General features: G+C 33.3%; 1 protein-coding gene across 1 annotated transcript; it reads right to left on the bottom strand.

The window, feature by feature from the left end:
* Positions 1 to 3028: 3028 nt before the first annotated feature.
* Positions 3029 to 4810, bottom strand: LOC127127785 (F-box/kelch-repeat protein At3g23880). Its single transcript, XM_051057065.1, has 2 exons — positions 3557 to 4810; positions 3029 to 3420 (listed from the first exon to the last, which is right to left on the bottom strand). The coding sequence occupies exons 1-2, from the start codon at positions 4715 to 4717 to the stop codon at positions 3403 to 3405; spliced, it is 1179 nt and encodes a 392-aa protein (XP_050913022.1). The 5' UTR covers positions 4718 to 4810; the 3' UTR covers positions 3029 to 3402.
* Positions 4811 to 15681: the final 10871 nt, after the last annotated feature.

The following is a 15681-nucleotide window of genomic DNA, read 5'->3' as shown; positions in this document are numbered from 1 at the left end:
AAGAACCCCACTTGCAGAGATTAAGGCAAAAGCTATGAGATCAGCATAAACAAGTCTCAAAGGTGCTTTGGTGACTCTTCTCGACCTGTCTCTTGTCAATAGGTAGTCATTATCAGTGTCTCATCCTCATCAACAACCTGTTCTTGTTCTTCGACTTCATCTGGGTTATGCAATTCAGCATCACTATGCTACACCTCAACAGGAATCTCTTACTGTTCCAGATCTTTTCCATAGATTTTCGTACTTCAACCAACGTCATCAGTTATCTTGAAACCCATCTCAGCTTCATTGAAAACTACATATCGACTTGTGATACACCTCTGGTGACCTGGATCTAGGCACAATAACCTATCAGCTTTGACCCCTTCAGGGTATCCAAGGAACATACATCTCAGAGCTCTAGGTTCAACCATGTTTTGCCTAATGTGAGCATATGCTATAGAACCAAATACTCTAAGTTTGTCAAGGTCTGGTGGATGACCTGACAAAACTTCTTCAAGTGTCTTCATTCCCAAAGCAGTCGAGGGACACCTATTTATCAGGTAAGTTTCAATCATTGTAGCCTCAACCCAAAAACACCTTCTTCAATCATGCATTAATCCACATGCACCTCACTCTTTCCAGAAAAGGTTCAATTAAAACTTTCAGCCAAACTGATTTGTTGGGGAGTACTTGTAGTCGTTATGTGCCTTATAATACCAGATGCAACGTAATAGCTGTCGAAAGCCTCATTGCGAAATTCAAGACCATTGTCGGTCTTCAGCCTCTTTACCTTCCTGCCATTTTAGTTTTCGACCAAAGTCTTCGAACTTTTGAAAATTTCAAAAGTTTCATCATTAGCTTTCTGAATGAATACCCACAATTTTCGCGAGTAATCATCAACTATGGATAGAAAATATCTTGCACCTAAGTGTGAAGGATTTCCTGTAGGTCCCCAAAGATCAACATGGATATAATCAAGGGATTCATGTGCTGTTTGTTTACCTTTGTTAAACTTCACCCTATAGGATTTACTAAATACACAAGGTTCACAAAACTACAGTTTTTCAACCTTGTCACCACATAGCAAATTTTGTTTCGACAATTCGACCATGCCTCTTTCACTGACATGGAAAAGTCATTTGTGTTATAGCTCAGTCTTTGATATAGGTTTTATGGATGCCACATTTGTTGAACCACTTACAACCTCAACCTCAAGGGTATACAATCCTTGCCTCTTGATGCCTCTCAAGACTTCCTTCGACCCCTTCATTACCCTTAGGATACTTTGCTCTCCTTTGAAAATATACCCTTTCTTGTAGAATTCACCAAGAGAAATCAAATTCCTCTTAAGTTCATGTACATACCTAACATCAGTCAATAGCCTTATTCACTCATCATGGAGTTTGAATTTGACAGATCCAATTCCTATAATCGTGTAGGCTTTGTTTTTTCCCAGCAACACTGGTCCACCATATTGATCACATAATTCCTCAAACACGTTCTTGTTTGGAGTCATGTCCTAAGTACAACTTGAATCCATGATCCACTCTTTTCGAGACTCGCTTCTTGAAACCACCAGGACATCAGATGATTCATAACCATCTTACACAATTGATGCATTACCATCATCCTTTCCACCATGATTATTCAGACGTTCAAGGGACACCTTTTTTGTATGTCCTTCCTTCTTACAATGATAACACCTAATTGAATGAGCATTACCGCCATAAGAATTTTGTAGAACTTTACCCTTCTTTCTCTCATACTTACCATCTTTCTCTGAGAACTTTCCTTTAACAGACAAACCATCTCCAACAGATGATGGCCTTTTCTCTTTTCTTTCGTTTAAGTTCTTCAAGTACAAGGCTCTTTGAACTTCTTCAAAGGTCAGAGACTCTCTTCCATACAAGAGGGTTTCTTTGAAGTGTGCATGAGATCTTGGTAAGACACACAACACCAACAACGCTTGATTTTCATCATTAATCTTGACCTTGATATTCTCGAGATCAAGAATCAACTTGTTGAACATATTCAGCTGCTCAACCAAGACTTTGTCTTTACTCATCTTGAATGAATACAAGGCTTGCTTCAGGTAGAGACGATTGACTAAGGATTTGGTCATATACAAACCCTCAAGTTTGCTCTACACACCCGTTGTCGTCTTCTCCTTCGAGACCTTCCGGAGAATCATATCATCAAGGCTCAGTATGATGGAATTGTGGGTTTTCTCGGTCATCATTGTCTTCTCCTTCTCCGTTAGGGAATCATCCATATTCTTTGATCCTTTCAATGCTTCTAACAATCCTTGTTGAGCCAGAAGGGCTTGCATCTTCAAACGCCACAAACCGAAATCATTCACACCGTGAATTTCTCAATCTCATACTTTGTTAACGATATCTACTCCTCTACGCCCACCGCACCAATTTGTTGTGAAAGTGATGCCCAAAAAACATAGTATGATTGGTTTCTTGATTAAAAAGAAAACCACAAAGTAGAAGAAAAGAGAGAAAAAAAGATAAAGTCAACTCAAAGTGATATAAAACTGGATTCTTGATCCAATTACACATTAAGGAACAATGTTTACAATTGAATTTCTTGAATTTCAACCACACCATTTTCTCCCTCTGATTAGGATTATCGGAGATTGATGGAGAAGTGATGACTAGTATGCTATTTATAAGAAAACTAAATCTTATCTTTCAAGTAACATGCTAAACAATTGACCCAATAGACTGACTCAATTCGACATGTTAACTTAAACAACAAACTAACATATTTCTACCACTATAGTAACTCTTCGACTTCGATAAATTTTATTTTAAAAATGCACATCCAAACACCGTCAGGAGCACCATAATTAAACCATAATTAAAGAAAGAAAAAAAATCTAACAAAACAGTAGGATACACCGATCCATGTCAATATATTTTGCAAACCAAAAAATAAAGTTATTAAAACAGAATGAAGGATAGGTGTACCAAAACTAAGGACAGAGTTATTAAGTGCATTGCATACATCTACAAAAGTATTCATATCCTTAAAAAAATGGTCAACAAAAGTTGTTCTTGGATTACTTATAAAGAGTTGGAGAATATCTTCTTTCCTTGAGTAAAGTTATTACAAACGCTGAAAAACAACACAATTATTTAGCAGTAAATTTCTACAGACACTTCAAAAAAGAACTATCTTACACAAAATGAGTATTAAAACTAAAAAATCAAAGCACCAATAAGCCTATTTCTTCGCTTCTTTCAAACACCTTGCCATCTAACACCGATAACGCCTCATGCGCTTGCTGTTGCGGGTGTGAAAAGGACTCATTACACAGAAAAGTGAAACACTGAAATCAAACACAAGCAAAAACTGAATGCATAACTCTCAACAATGCATCCACATTTTGTACTAATTCCATTGCTCCATTCAACCAGAAGCAATTTCCTGCATTCAAAATTAAATTAGCTACAAGGGAAAATAGTTGAGTCTATATAATACTATGTAATGACAGGGAACTGAAAACAAAATACAAGTACTTAAATAAATTCGAACAAGTAAATCATAAGAAAAAAGTACTTACTTTCAGGGAATTAATTGGAACCAAACTTTCGAAATAGCCCTCAGAAAAACGCCAATCTATTTTATTCGTAATTCTAGTTCGCTCAACTCTATTATCTATCGAATTATAGATAATTGCTTGGTCTTCTCGACTGCTCTCCAATATCAGTGTTGCACCATTTTCAGAAAGATACAAGGGATACAGTGACAACATACCATAAAAGTCACAAAAGAAATGCTCTACTTGAAGACTCTCATAACTAATTTTAAAGAGTTGAGTCCAAGATCGATCAACTCCAAATTCTGTCATCTGCCATACAACAAAATGGGTCCTTTTAAAGTTATAAAAAAAACAAAGGCTATTCATCAACACAGCAATACTTGGATCAATAACATCAGAGGCATCGTCAAAAACCGGAGGAGGCGAAAACTCTCGACGTGTTTCGGTAGCAAGATCCAGCGAGATTATAAAATATCTCACAACAGAAAAAGTATCCCGCCAATCATTATATGGGATTTCATTCAAAAAGGCAAACCAAATTAAAGTGCCATCCAAACACACACCTTTATAGTTTTGATTACCAACAATAATCATTTTGTCCGGTAAGCTTTGAATTTCTCTCCAAACATTACTATTAAAACAAAAAACCTTGATAAATCTATAACCGAACGCCACAATCTTATAATTGTTAGTTGAAATATCATAAACAAATGTGTACCCGAGCGTTCTAGGCGTTAGTTTGCTGCGAGGTTTGTGAAAATGTCCAAATCTATCAGATATTGTCCCTGTGGCTGGGTTCCAGACACGGAACCAGGAATTGGATGTGGTATAATGAAACAAACAGATCAATCCGTTGCATGAACCAATGACTTGGCGACATTCCTTGTGTTTCAATTGGTGAGAGGAAAGGGTGATGGATGTATTCCTATTAGTATTATTACCTAGTAAGCGACTTATAGGTAAGGATACGAAACCGAAATTCTCGTAATCACCGTATGTGAGTAGTAGGTTCTTATTTCTTTGTGACCGTTGAAGGTGCAGTTGGACAAATGTGGGATCGGATATGGGAGTGTTCCATGACTTGGAAACGCACTTGAGTCGCATAAGAGATTTCACATGAAGAAATGATATGACTTCTTCGATAAGGTGATCAGGGAGGAGTAACGGCGGCGTGGGCGGCATACCTGCACTATCACCACCGGAGAGGCATTAAACGATGCCGTTTTGGTTGAAGTGAAGTTGATTATGAGCAGAAGAAATAAGAGTGTTATAAACTTAGATGAGGAGAAGAAAAAGGAAAATTGAGTGTTTTAAAACTTATCGGTTAAGTAAACAATTAAAACTTAACCGCGAAGTAAACAGTTTAAAGCATAATTTGAGATTATCCGTTGAGATCCATTGATTCGCACTCGGCTGATCCAATTCTAATAATTATATACGGAATCATTTTTATGGAAAATTTTAATTAAGATATAAACAAACTTGATAAAGAAATTTAAAAAATTATAATTTTATTTATAAAAAAATATTATTTCATCTCCTTTGACTTTAGAAAACAAATGATTAATAAATATATTTTTATAGCCTTCTCTTTGTTTACTAAGCATGACACATCATTTTCTATAAAGGAATTTTTATATTTTTTTATATAAATATTAAATTTGTTAAATATTATAAGATGTTTTATGTAAATTAAATTAACATAATATATTATTAATTATGTAAAAAAAAAATTATAACCTATTAAAATAATTTAATAATACAATAAATTTTCTGATACACTAAATTAATATAATAATATTACTAATATTACTAATTAACTATTTTAGAATCTCTAAAAGATAAATTATTTAAAAATAATACTGACATAAAATTGAGAATTATGGACCCGCTTGTTTAAAAAAATGAGTTTAATTGAAATACATTAATAGTATAAAAGGATTTTATACCGCCAGTTAATCATAGACGTCGGATATTAAAAGAAATTTGACTTTTATTTTAAGGGTAATGTTAACTTGTGCCCCAAGGACACATGTTAAGCAATTCATAAATAAAAAATTTATATTGGACAATGTAATGAAAACATTAATTATAAAATTTTGATAAAGACCATACACAAGTTCCAAGAAAACATTTCTATAATTAGTTCTTAACATGTCCCCTAGGGCACAAGTTAGCATTACCCTTATTTTAAAAATCTATAAACTAATATAAACGGATCTCTAAAAATATTTAAAAGAAATTTTTTACAAAAAAATTTAAATAAAAATTTGATTAGCTATTCTTAAAATATTATTTTAGATAAAAAAAATTTGAATATCAAAATTTTAAAAATTATTTCAAATAATTTTTCATAAAATTCAGTTTTTAGATACAAGTTTTTGAAAAATTGTAATTTTGACCATATATTTATGTTATAGGATGTCAAAATAGTTTTTTAATTAAAAAAATATATATAAATTTTTTTAATATATTACATACGGTTTTATAAAAATCAATTTTTCAAAGTACAAAGAAAAAAATCATTTTATAAAGTTGAAACACACCGACAATATTATCAACTTATTATATTTTTTAAATATTATTGACAAGGACACTAATACACAAAAAAAAAAATGGTTGCAAATCACTAACAAATGAGTTAAATTTAATATATTTTTAATGTGAGTTTATTATAAAATCATACACGGTGACAACGGTGACAAGAGTGATATTTTCAACTAAAGAATATTAGATTAAAAAATTATACAACAAATTTTTTGGTACACTAAATTAATATAATTATTAATTAATTAATTTTGAATCAAAAATAAAAATTAGTTTAAAATAATGTTTTTTTAAAATAATATTGACACATAAGCGAGAAAAACTATAATCAATTTATTATGTTTTTTAAAATATCATTTTTGCAATGGTTATAATTTTATTTTAAAGTTATTAAAAAATTCATTGACACCTTCACTCATGCGCGAGAGAAATAGTTGCAAAATTATAAGCAAATTAAATTTAATATATTTTTATATCTTCCTAACAAAATAAAAATAAAAATAAAAATAATTTATTTATGTAAGTTTAAAATAAAAATCATAAATAAGTGATAGAAGTGATATTTGCAGCTAAAGAATATTAGTTTATAAAACTAATTTTCTATGATATAAATAATTTGTATTTCAAGGTCAAGTTAATTATTCAGAATATTGTCCAATTTTTAATTTTAAAAGAAATATATTTTTTATATTTTTTTTATTTGTCAACGTTGTCTTATATAAAAAATTTATGATATTAAAAATATCTTTGACATAAAAAATATATAATTTTTATATATTTTACTATTTTTATTTGTTTTTCTTTAATGAATTACCATAAGATCGACACATAATTTATAAATAAAATAATTTATTTTATCACAAATGTATTAATTAATTTATTATATATTATAAATAAGAATAAGAATAATTATACTAAATATAGTACATCAATTATTAATGAGAATAGTTAAAATATACTAAACTTTTTTTTTCATTTCAATATTTTAATATTTTTAAATAAGTCTTTAAAAAAGTTGTTGACACATGTTTCATACCCAAAAAAATGTCTAACTGAATATTTAAATATCTTATTTTTACATTATCTTTTTAATAAAAATTATAATAATTATTATACTACAAAGAGAAAAAGAATTGTACAATGACAATATAAATTATTTTTGCATGGTCAATTAGTAACAACCATATATCCCGTTAAATCATCTATTAAATTTTAAATCAATTTAAAATTATTTATATTATTTAAAATTTTAAAATATTTTGATTAAATACACGTATAATAGTCTTTTACATGATAAACTCTATTACAATACGGAGACAAATTCGTGATTAAAAAGTTATTTCATATTAATAATGATACAAGCTAGAAAGATAATAGACTCATAAATAATAAATAGAATTATTTATTGATTGATATTTGGTTAAATAGGTTAGGTCAGACTACGGACAATATGTTTTTCACTTTATTGATTCATGGAAGGTTCTAGGAACTCAGATTAAGCATGGTGAAGTCAAATGATTTAACGAGGAGAGTCCGGTCACAAAACGAATATTTTTCATTGTTTGTCCTAATAATTTAATAGAATTTCCTGGATGGAATGACATAACGTAAGTTACATATAGGTTACCGGCATTAAAAAATGGAAAGGATAGGAGATGATGAAAGCATTCTAAAAGAAAAAATAGTTAAGCAGCATCGAAGACAGTAAAAAAATAACTCTTGCCGAAATTTAGATTTTCATATCTTAGTTTTGTCATTTTATGTATACCTTTGTTTTTAAATTCTAATTGAGATCATAAAACTAAACAGAACCGCTGTTAAGTAACTGAACCGTTTTCTCTCATTTATGATTCGAACCACAATTTATTAAAAGTTCAATAACCAAACCAAATCGCAATTAATCAAATTAAAATCTACTTAACCCTGTAATTAACTCACCATGATTATATTAATGAATATGATATTAATTGATTTTGTTTGAACTTTGGTTAACCAGTATTTCTTTCAATTTGATTTTTTGATATTGAAATTTATTTTAAATATGATATTTTTAAATCAATTTTTTAACAGTAACAATATTAATTACATATTAATAATAAATACTTACAAAAATGATTTTAAAATGTCATTTCTTTCTCACTGAAATTAAACTCTAGTTTTGAAATACAATGATGCTGAAATATTTGATCTATGATATTTGATCAAACTCTCTTTTCTTTTCACTGAAATATTAAACTCTAGTTTTGATATTTTTTAAAAAAAAGTTTAAAGTCTTAAATAATTATTTATTAGAAAAAATGAAAAAATAAATAAATAATGATTCTATACAGCACGGTTCATAATTAAGAACTGATATACCAAATCAATTGATTTAGTTTAGTTTTGAACAAATCAAAACAGTTCAGATTGATTTTGTAATCTTTTATTATTTGTAATCTTTTATTATGGTTCGATTTTATACAATTTAATTCTCAAAATAAACCATCCCATAAACAAATCTAGTTGGCGCTGCAGAAAAAAATATTTATACAATATATAAATATATTATTAACTGTACATAAATATATTAAAAACAATAAAACTAATATTTTTTTAAAACTTTTTTTCTTCCCTTAAAATAGTAATTAGTACCATTTAAACTAACCATTTTAATATTCATAGTTTCCTTCCTCGTATATAGAATTTATAACTCGTAAGAATTTTTGCGAAACAATAATGAATATATGATAGTAAATATTGTATTTGAAAGATAATAAAGAATATCAAATCATTAACGTGAAAAGCGCCTCAAAATAAAGGTAAAAACCATAAATCATCGAATTTTTTCTTCAAATTTCCCTAATTTTTTTATAAAAAATTCAAAATTATATTGAATTCAAAAGAAAATTCAATCTACCCTACTTTTAAGAGGAGGTGTCAGACCAATTGGCGTCAGCTCCTAAAGTTAGAGAGGAGGAGTCAATTGGATTGACTATGACACATGGTGTTGTCAATCCAATTGGCGCTCATGTGTTACTTTGTAGAGGAGGTGTCAATTGGTCTGGCACCTCAGTGTAAAGTGTAATTTATTTTGTTATAAATAGAGGTGTTCTGTAAATCATTTTTCACATCTCATTTCATCATTCTGCAAACATGTTTAGTGTTCATCGCCGCTATGGAAAGGTGGTTTATCCGAGAAACAAAACTCCGATGTTGATGCTCTTCTGGAACATCACTAGTTTCGATCAACTGAAGAGAGAGCCGGTTCGTTGGTTAGATGGAAAAATACCAGAAGGAAAAAAATTAGAAGTATTGAGAGACTCGATAGTATATTTGGTTGGATGCGAGTCAAAACTAATAAGGATGATAGGGAAATGATGTTTGGACGAGATGACATCAGTTTGATTGTTGTAATAAGTTAGAAATATTCTGTTTTAAGTTTGCTTATGTTGTTGTGATGTTTGTTGTTAACCTTGTTGTAACAAAAAGTTAATGATATATAAAAATACAAGGTTACAAAAATTAAAAGGATATATTATCTTATGATGAAGATGTTGCTCCTTGATTGGGATAATTGTTCTTGTTGTGTCCTAGCTGACGACATATAATACATAGTCTTATCATTTTATCAGTCATATCCATTTCTGTTCTAATACGCATGCTGTTTAGCCATCCTTTCTTCTTTCTTCGCATCTCGTCGTTGTGCCAAACTATGTCACCTTCATATGAAGGTCAGTATTCCTCCATTGGTAGCACTGAGAAGCTTTTGTTATACACATTCATGACGGTAATGGCCTTGTAAACATCAGATAGATGGTTGTAAGTGTCCTGGCGAGTATGTGCGCATGCCGCAATGACATGGGAACAAGGAATACGGAAGGCCTGGAACTTTCCACAGTCGCACCAACTTCTGTTTAGTTTGACATCATAGGATAAATTTGGTCTCCCCTCATTGTGGTTCATTGTTTCCTATACGCTGAAATTTTTCCTGTGACGGTCAAATACTGTTACCGCGTGTGTGCTAGCTTTGATGCTCTCCTCTTTCATCACTTTCAAACAACATTCACTGAATATTTGCCCAGACATTAACATTGCACTCCATCTTTCACCTTTGGTTGCGAAGGGAGAAACCAACCTATAGTAGGCTGATCTGACCAAAGCAGTTATTGGTAGATTTCTAATCCCTTTGAATACGCCGTTCATGCATTCCACAAGGTTTGTTGTCATGTGGCCCCATCGACAGCCTCCGTCAAATGCCATTGTCCATTGCTCTACTGGTATGTTATCCATCCATCTTCTTGCATTTGCATTAGACAGTCCAGTTTCATCACGGTAATATTGAAATGACGGCTGAGTTAGAGCATACCCAACATTTACCACTTTTTTGTGAATGTTCTTATCTTTGATTGCACACATGAAGTTTTGTGCGATATGTCTAATGCAATAGACATGGGTAGAAGGAGGATCATGACATCCGTTGTCATGGTTATTGTAAGCACTCTCAGTGGCAGTATGTCTATCAGAAATCAAACAGAGATTGGCTTGTGAAGCCACGTGTGTTCTGAGATGTCGAAGAAAAAAACCCCAACCACCAGCGGTTTCACCTTCAACCAGGGAAAAGGCAATGGGAAAGACATTGTTGTTGCCGTCTTGTGAAACCGCCATAAGAAAAGTACCCTTGTATTTTCCGTATAACCATGTTCCATCAATTTGAATAATAGGTTTGCAGAATGCAAAATCTTTTATGCACGGATCAAACACCCAAAAGAGGCGGTGAAAGATTATATTTCCAGCAACACAGGTTCTGTCTAGCGTAAATGCTGCCAATGTCTCCATAATTGCAACAGTTCCTGGTACGTATGTTTTTAGGGACCATAAAAATTGTGGCAACTCTTTGTATGAATCTTCCTAGTTGCCGAATACTTGTTCAACAGTCTTTGTCCTCATAAGCCACGCTTTGTAAGATGGTATAATTATATCTTGTTATGATATGAGATATTATTATACTCACCTTCACTGATGGGTCTTTGTTAACAAGTGGCAAAATACTTGACATATCAATGCAGCACTTAATTTATGGTGATCTTGTTCAATGTTAGTTGCAATGCAACTGTGAGGTGGGTCTATTGAAGCTATCTCCCAAGAGTCGCTTTTCTTTTTGTGAGATGCAGCCAACCAAGACTTACAAAGGATGTTATGACATTTGATGACATACCTTCTCGAATCAGTGCGTTTTACTGTAAAATCAACAGAGTTATTCATGTGAATTTTTTTGATAGCTCGCACACATCTTCTTTAGTGCGGAACATATCTCCCACCTTTAACTCGCCTTCTGATCATGGATACGAGTTATAAAAAACATTGTTGGATGTTTCATCGTCATACATATCCATGTTTGTCATATGTTGAGGCGGATTGTATACATGACTTGGAGGTAATGGTGCTGGTTGATCATTATCTTCAATGTTATTGTTCAACATATGATCGCCCTGTATCTTGGTATCTTCTTCTTCTTCATCAACGACGTTGACTTCTACTTTTGCTTCTGGGTCGGTGTCATCTAAGTTTTCTGAATCAAATTCATTAGATTCAACTTGATTTGTTATTTGAGATTGTTGAGATGGTATACTTGGTTGAAGAGTAATATACAACTCAATACAGTTGCAACCAGAATGTTCGTGACTAACAAACATATATTCAACATCTTCATCATCCTGTACCTTCAGCAGGAAAAACTTGCATTGATTGTTCGCGAAAAAATTGGATTTTGATACGTGATCTTTGACACAATATCAGATCCTATGCAGGATTCAATTCGTTTTTTCAAATGCAATAAATTTGAATTTCTCTTGATTGTAAGTCGGATGGTATCGGTGTTTCGAAAACAAAACCCGTATAACTCAGACTCATATGTCTCACCATTGCAGTGAACATTGATACTATATTTTGGTGAAGATGACATTGTAATATTTCTTGTGCAGATGAAAATTAATTTTTTGGTGCAGATGAATTTGTGTTGATGATTGAATGTAGATAGTAAGACACTTAAATAGGTAAATGAAATGTCCAACATGCAAAGCTAGACAGAAGTGATGTGTCAAGCATGCAAGCAAGTTAGAAGTGATGTGTCAAACATGCAAGCAAGACGGAAGTGATGTGTCAAGCATGCAAGCCAGAGGGAAGCCACATGTCAAACATGCAAGCCCTATCCACATGTCAAACATTCAACCGTATGTCGAACTCGTCGGTTTTGGACATATAAGCAAAATAATGTCTTGGTCGGTGGATAATAAATTCATTCTTCCGTTATGTGAAATATGGCGTTCCGAGACACACACATTCTAGTTTCCAACCGGTGAGTGTACCGTGATGTTAGAAGACGTCTACATGCTATTGGGACTGCCTATCGAAGGTAAAACTATAAATGGTAAAACCAACTATGTGAATTCAATTTTCATGGACCTCTTGGATGCTGCTTTGTTAGATGATAACTCAAGAGGTCAAGGTATACTCCTTACATGCCTTAAGGCATACTATAACATCTTACATTTAGATGAGCATTCTGTAGGATCAAGTGCTTACCACTGAGCTAAAAGCAATTGCTGTTAGTGAGGGTGCAACTTTATTTCCTTATAGTATGAGCCCTCAGGGGCTGCACCTAAAGAGAGGTTTGTAAGCTCCCTCTAAGCGCCATGGGTTGGGATGTTAAGCCCATTCGAATCTCTAAGGGTGACGCTGGATTTATTTATCCAACAATCTCCCCCCCAGTGTCAGCCGGGGGGATTCGAACCCATGACCATGCTCTGATACCACTTGTAGGATCAAGCGCTTACCACTGAGCTAAAAGCAATTGCTGTTAGTGAGGGTGCAACTTTATTTCCTTATAGTATGAGCCCTCAGGGGCTGCACCTAAAGCGAGGTTTGTAAGCTCCCTCTAAGCGCCATGGGTTGGGATGTTAAGCCCATTCGAATCCCTAAGGGTGACGCTGGATTTATTTATCCAACACATTCTATCGAAGAGGCTTGAATAATAAAAACTAGGTGTTACATTATGCTTTAAATTGGTTCTTTTTTATTTCCCGAAGGTAGTGGTTCTAGTATGCATGTTATGTATTTACCTTTACTAAGACAGGTAGATAGAATAGGAAGTTACAGTCGGGGATCCGCTTGTCTGGCCTATCTTTATAGATCTTTTGTAAAAAGTCACACAAAGACACATCTACCTTTTCTGGATGTGCTATTTTGCTCCAAGCACGGGGCTGGTCAAGACTACTGTCCCTAGCGCCCGTCAACAACAACCCTTTCACATTCCCGTATGCACAAAAGTAAGTTGTTTAAAATGGTCTATATTTACTTACTTTACCGGTTATTATTTCTTACTAATATTTTTACCTTTATGGTACAGATGGTCGCCACGTGGTATGAGTTATAACAGATGTCATAGACATTGTATTACCCATTATTCAATCTCTTGGATCACCTTCGACCGACAGATGTATGGATAATAACCTAATTATTTCTTAATAATTTTTATTAATTTCTTCTACCAAATTTATAATCTAACATACGTTCACATTTTAGTTCATTTAGCGTCTATACCTAAATTTGGATCATGACCATGAAATCAACGAAGAAGACGCAACCGTATGGACTGCATGCACACCGATCATAAGATTCACCACTATGGAGATGCACAACAAGGATTGTGTTAAATTGTAGTTCGGTATGCTTCAACACATCCCATATCCCCCAGCAAACCTAGGAGAATGGCATCTACGCAAAGTTAACAACCAATGAAACTTTAACCCATGGTAAAGCTTCGCTAGATCTGAGTGTCGCAAATGGAAGCACTGCCATGATCATGTCTTAACTGAAGCTGTGATGCCAACTGAAGAAAAACCAAATCATACTTATATGGCTTGGTACAGATCAGTTGGTTTTGAGTTCATCACCGAGGATATGTACATATACGACCCACGTCAGGAAACATACACACCAGAAGGCTCAACATCTAACCCCCAACAACATTGTTAGACCGGCTACACACAACCCCATATCCGTCAAACTTTCTGTTCCACAAACACACAAACATACAACCCTAACATGCCATACACCCAACCACAATACCAAGAGCATACCCCGTACCACTACCAATAACTAGATCATCAACTAGAGACCCAACATCGCTTCGCACCCAACACATCATCCTACCAAAGTCGCCTTAGCCAAAACACTCAACGATCATTTAACACCAACCGTCCATCCTCCTACCATAGCCAAGAAGCCCAAACATCTCAAAACTGAAACCTTCAACAACCCTATGTCTACCAAACACCACAACAATCTTTCCAACCTTTCCTCAACGCATCATTCCCACCAATGTCTCCCTTCAATCGTCCAGGTCGCCCTCCAACAAGTCAAACACAACCCAACTACTCTGGCATGGGTCATGAACTCATCTATGGCGGTACACCTTCGATGCATACACAAGACTACGCTGATTTGTCTGACTATCTCAACAAGAAATCTCCTACAGTTGGCAGTGATGTTCTTGGGCCCTTAGATGCTCAAACACATGGGGTGAATCATCAACGTGGGTTAGGGCCACGGGTTCGGGTAGCTAGGGGATGTGGTACCGGAGGTCGGTTAGGTGATCCTGGTCATCAATATTAGTCTTTTTTGTGTAAACAGGAGTTAATATTAATATGAATTGGTCCGATTTCGAGTTTATGTATCATGTAGACTTTTTTTGAAAAAAAATTACAAAATAAACAGAGGTGTCAATCTGATTGGCGCCTCCCTTTAAGCTTTACACATGGACGCCAATTGGATTGGCAACACCAAGAGCCCTATCTAATCCAACTGGCGCCTCCTCTCTAAGTTTAAGAGGAGACGCCAATTGGATTGGCGCCTCCTCTTAAAAGTCGGGTAGATTAGGATTTTTTTTGAAAATCAGAGGTATTTTAGTAAAAATTCTAAATCATCCAGATCAAATAAAATTAAATGAAATTATAATAAAGTATTAGTGTCAATAACAAGTCAAAACAAAAAAGAACAACACATTTGCAATTTAAGAATGAGAAGAAGAAGAATCTTCCAAAAAAAAACTTGAATGCAATGTGAACATGATATCTCTTTTCTCAAATATTTTTTCTATGATTCAAATAGTAAAAGTGTAGCAATATGTCTTATAAACTATGTGCTAAAAAATTAGTTTGATCTTAGAGTTAACAAATCAACAATTACTATTTTTCTTAAACTAGTTTGAGAAAACCCGAATGAGTTTTCTCACTGGTAGCAAAATAAAATTGTTTATATTTTCTCTATGTTTTAATCATAGAATTACCTTTTTCACTTAATATAAGTAATACACATATGGAATAACATATTTAGGTTTTTCTTCACATAGGAAGAGAGTCAGACACTCAACATGAACGTGAGAGAAGACAAATACCTAGAGATAAGTTTCACGATGTCTTCTTATAATCCATCTGGTTTTCATTTGTATGATCTTATGGTGGTAAAATGGTGACTCTGACGGGAAGGTAGTATTTTGTTGTTACAACTAGTGTATTACTCACTCTGTCTCATAATGAGTGATTCATTTGTACGATAAAATT

Source organism: Lathyrus oleraceus, chromosome 3 (assembly GCF_024323335.1).
Source record: "Lathyrus oleraceus cultivar Zhongwan6 chromosome 3, CAAS_Psat_ZW6_1.0, whole genome shotgun sequence".
Classification (NCBI taxonomy): Eukaryota; Viridiplantae; Streptophyta; class Magnoliopsida; order Fabales; family Fabaceae; genus Lathyrus; species Lathyrus oleraceus.
The sequence above is the reverse complement of the archived record's forward strand: the minus strand, read 5'-3'. Positions and strand labels throughout refer to the sequence as shown.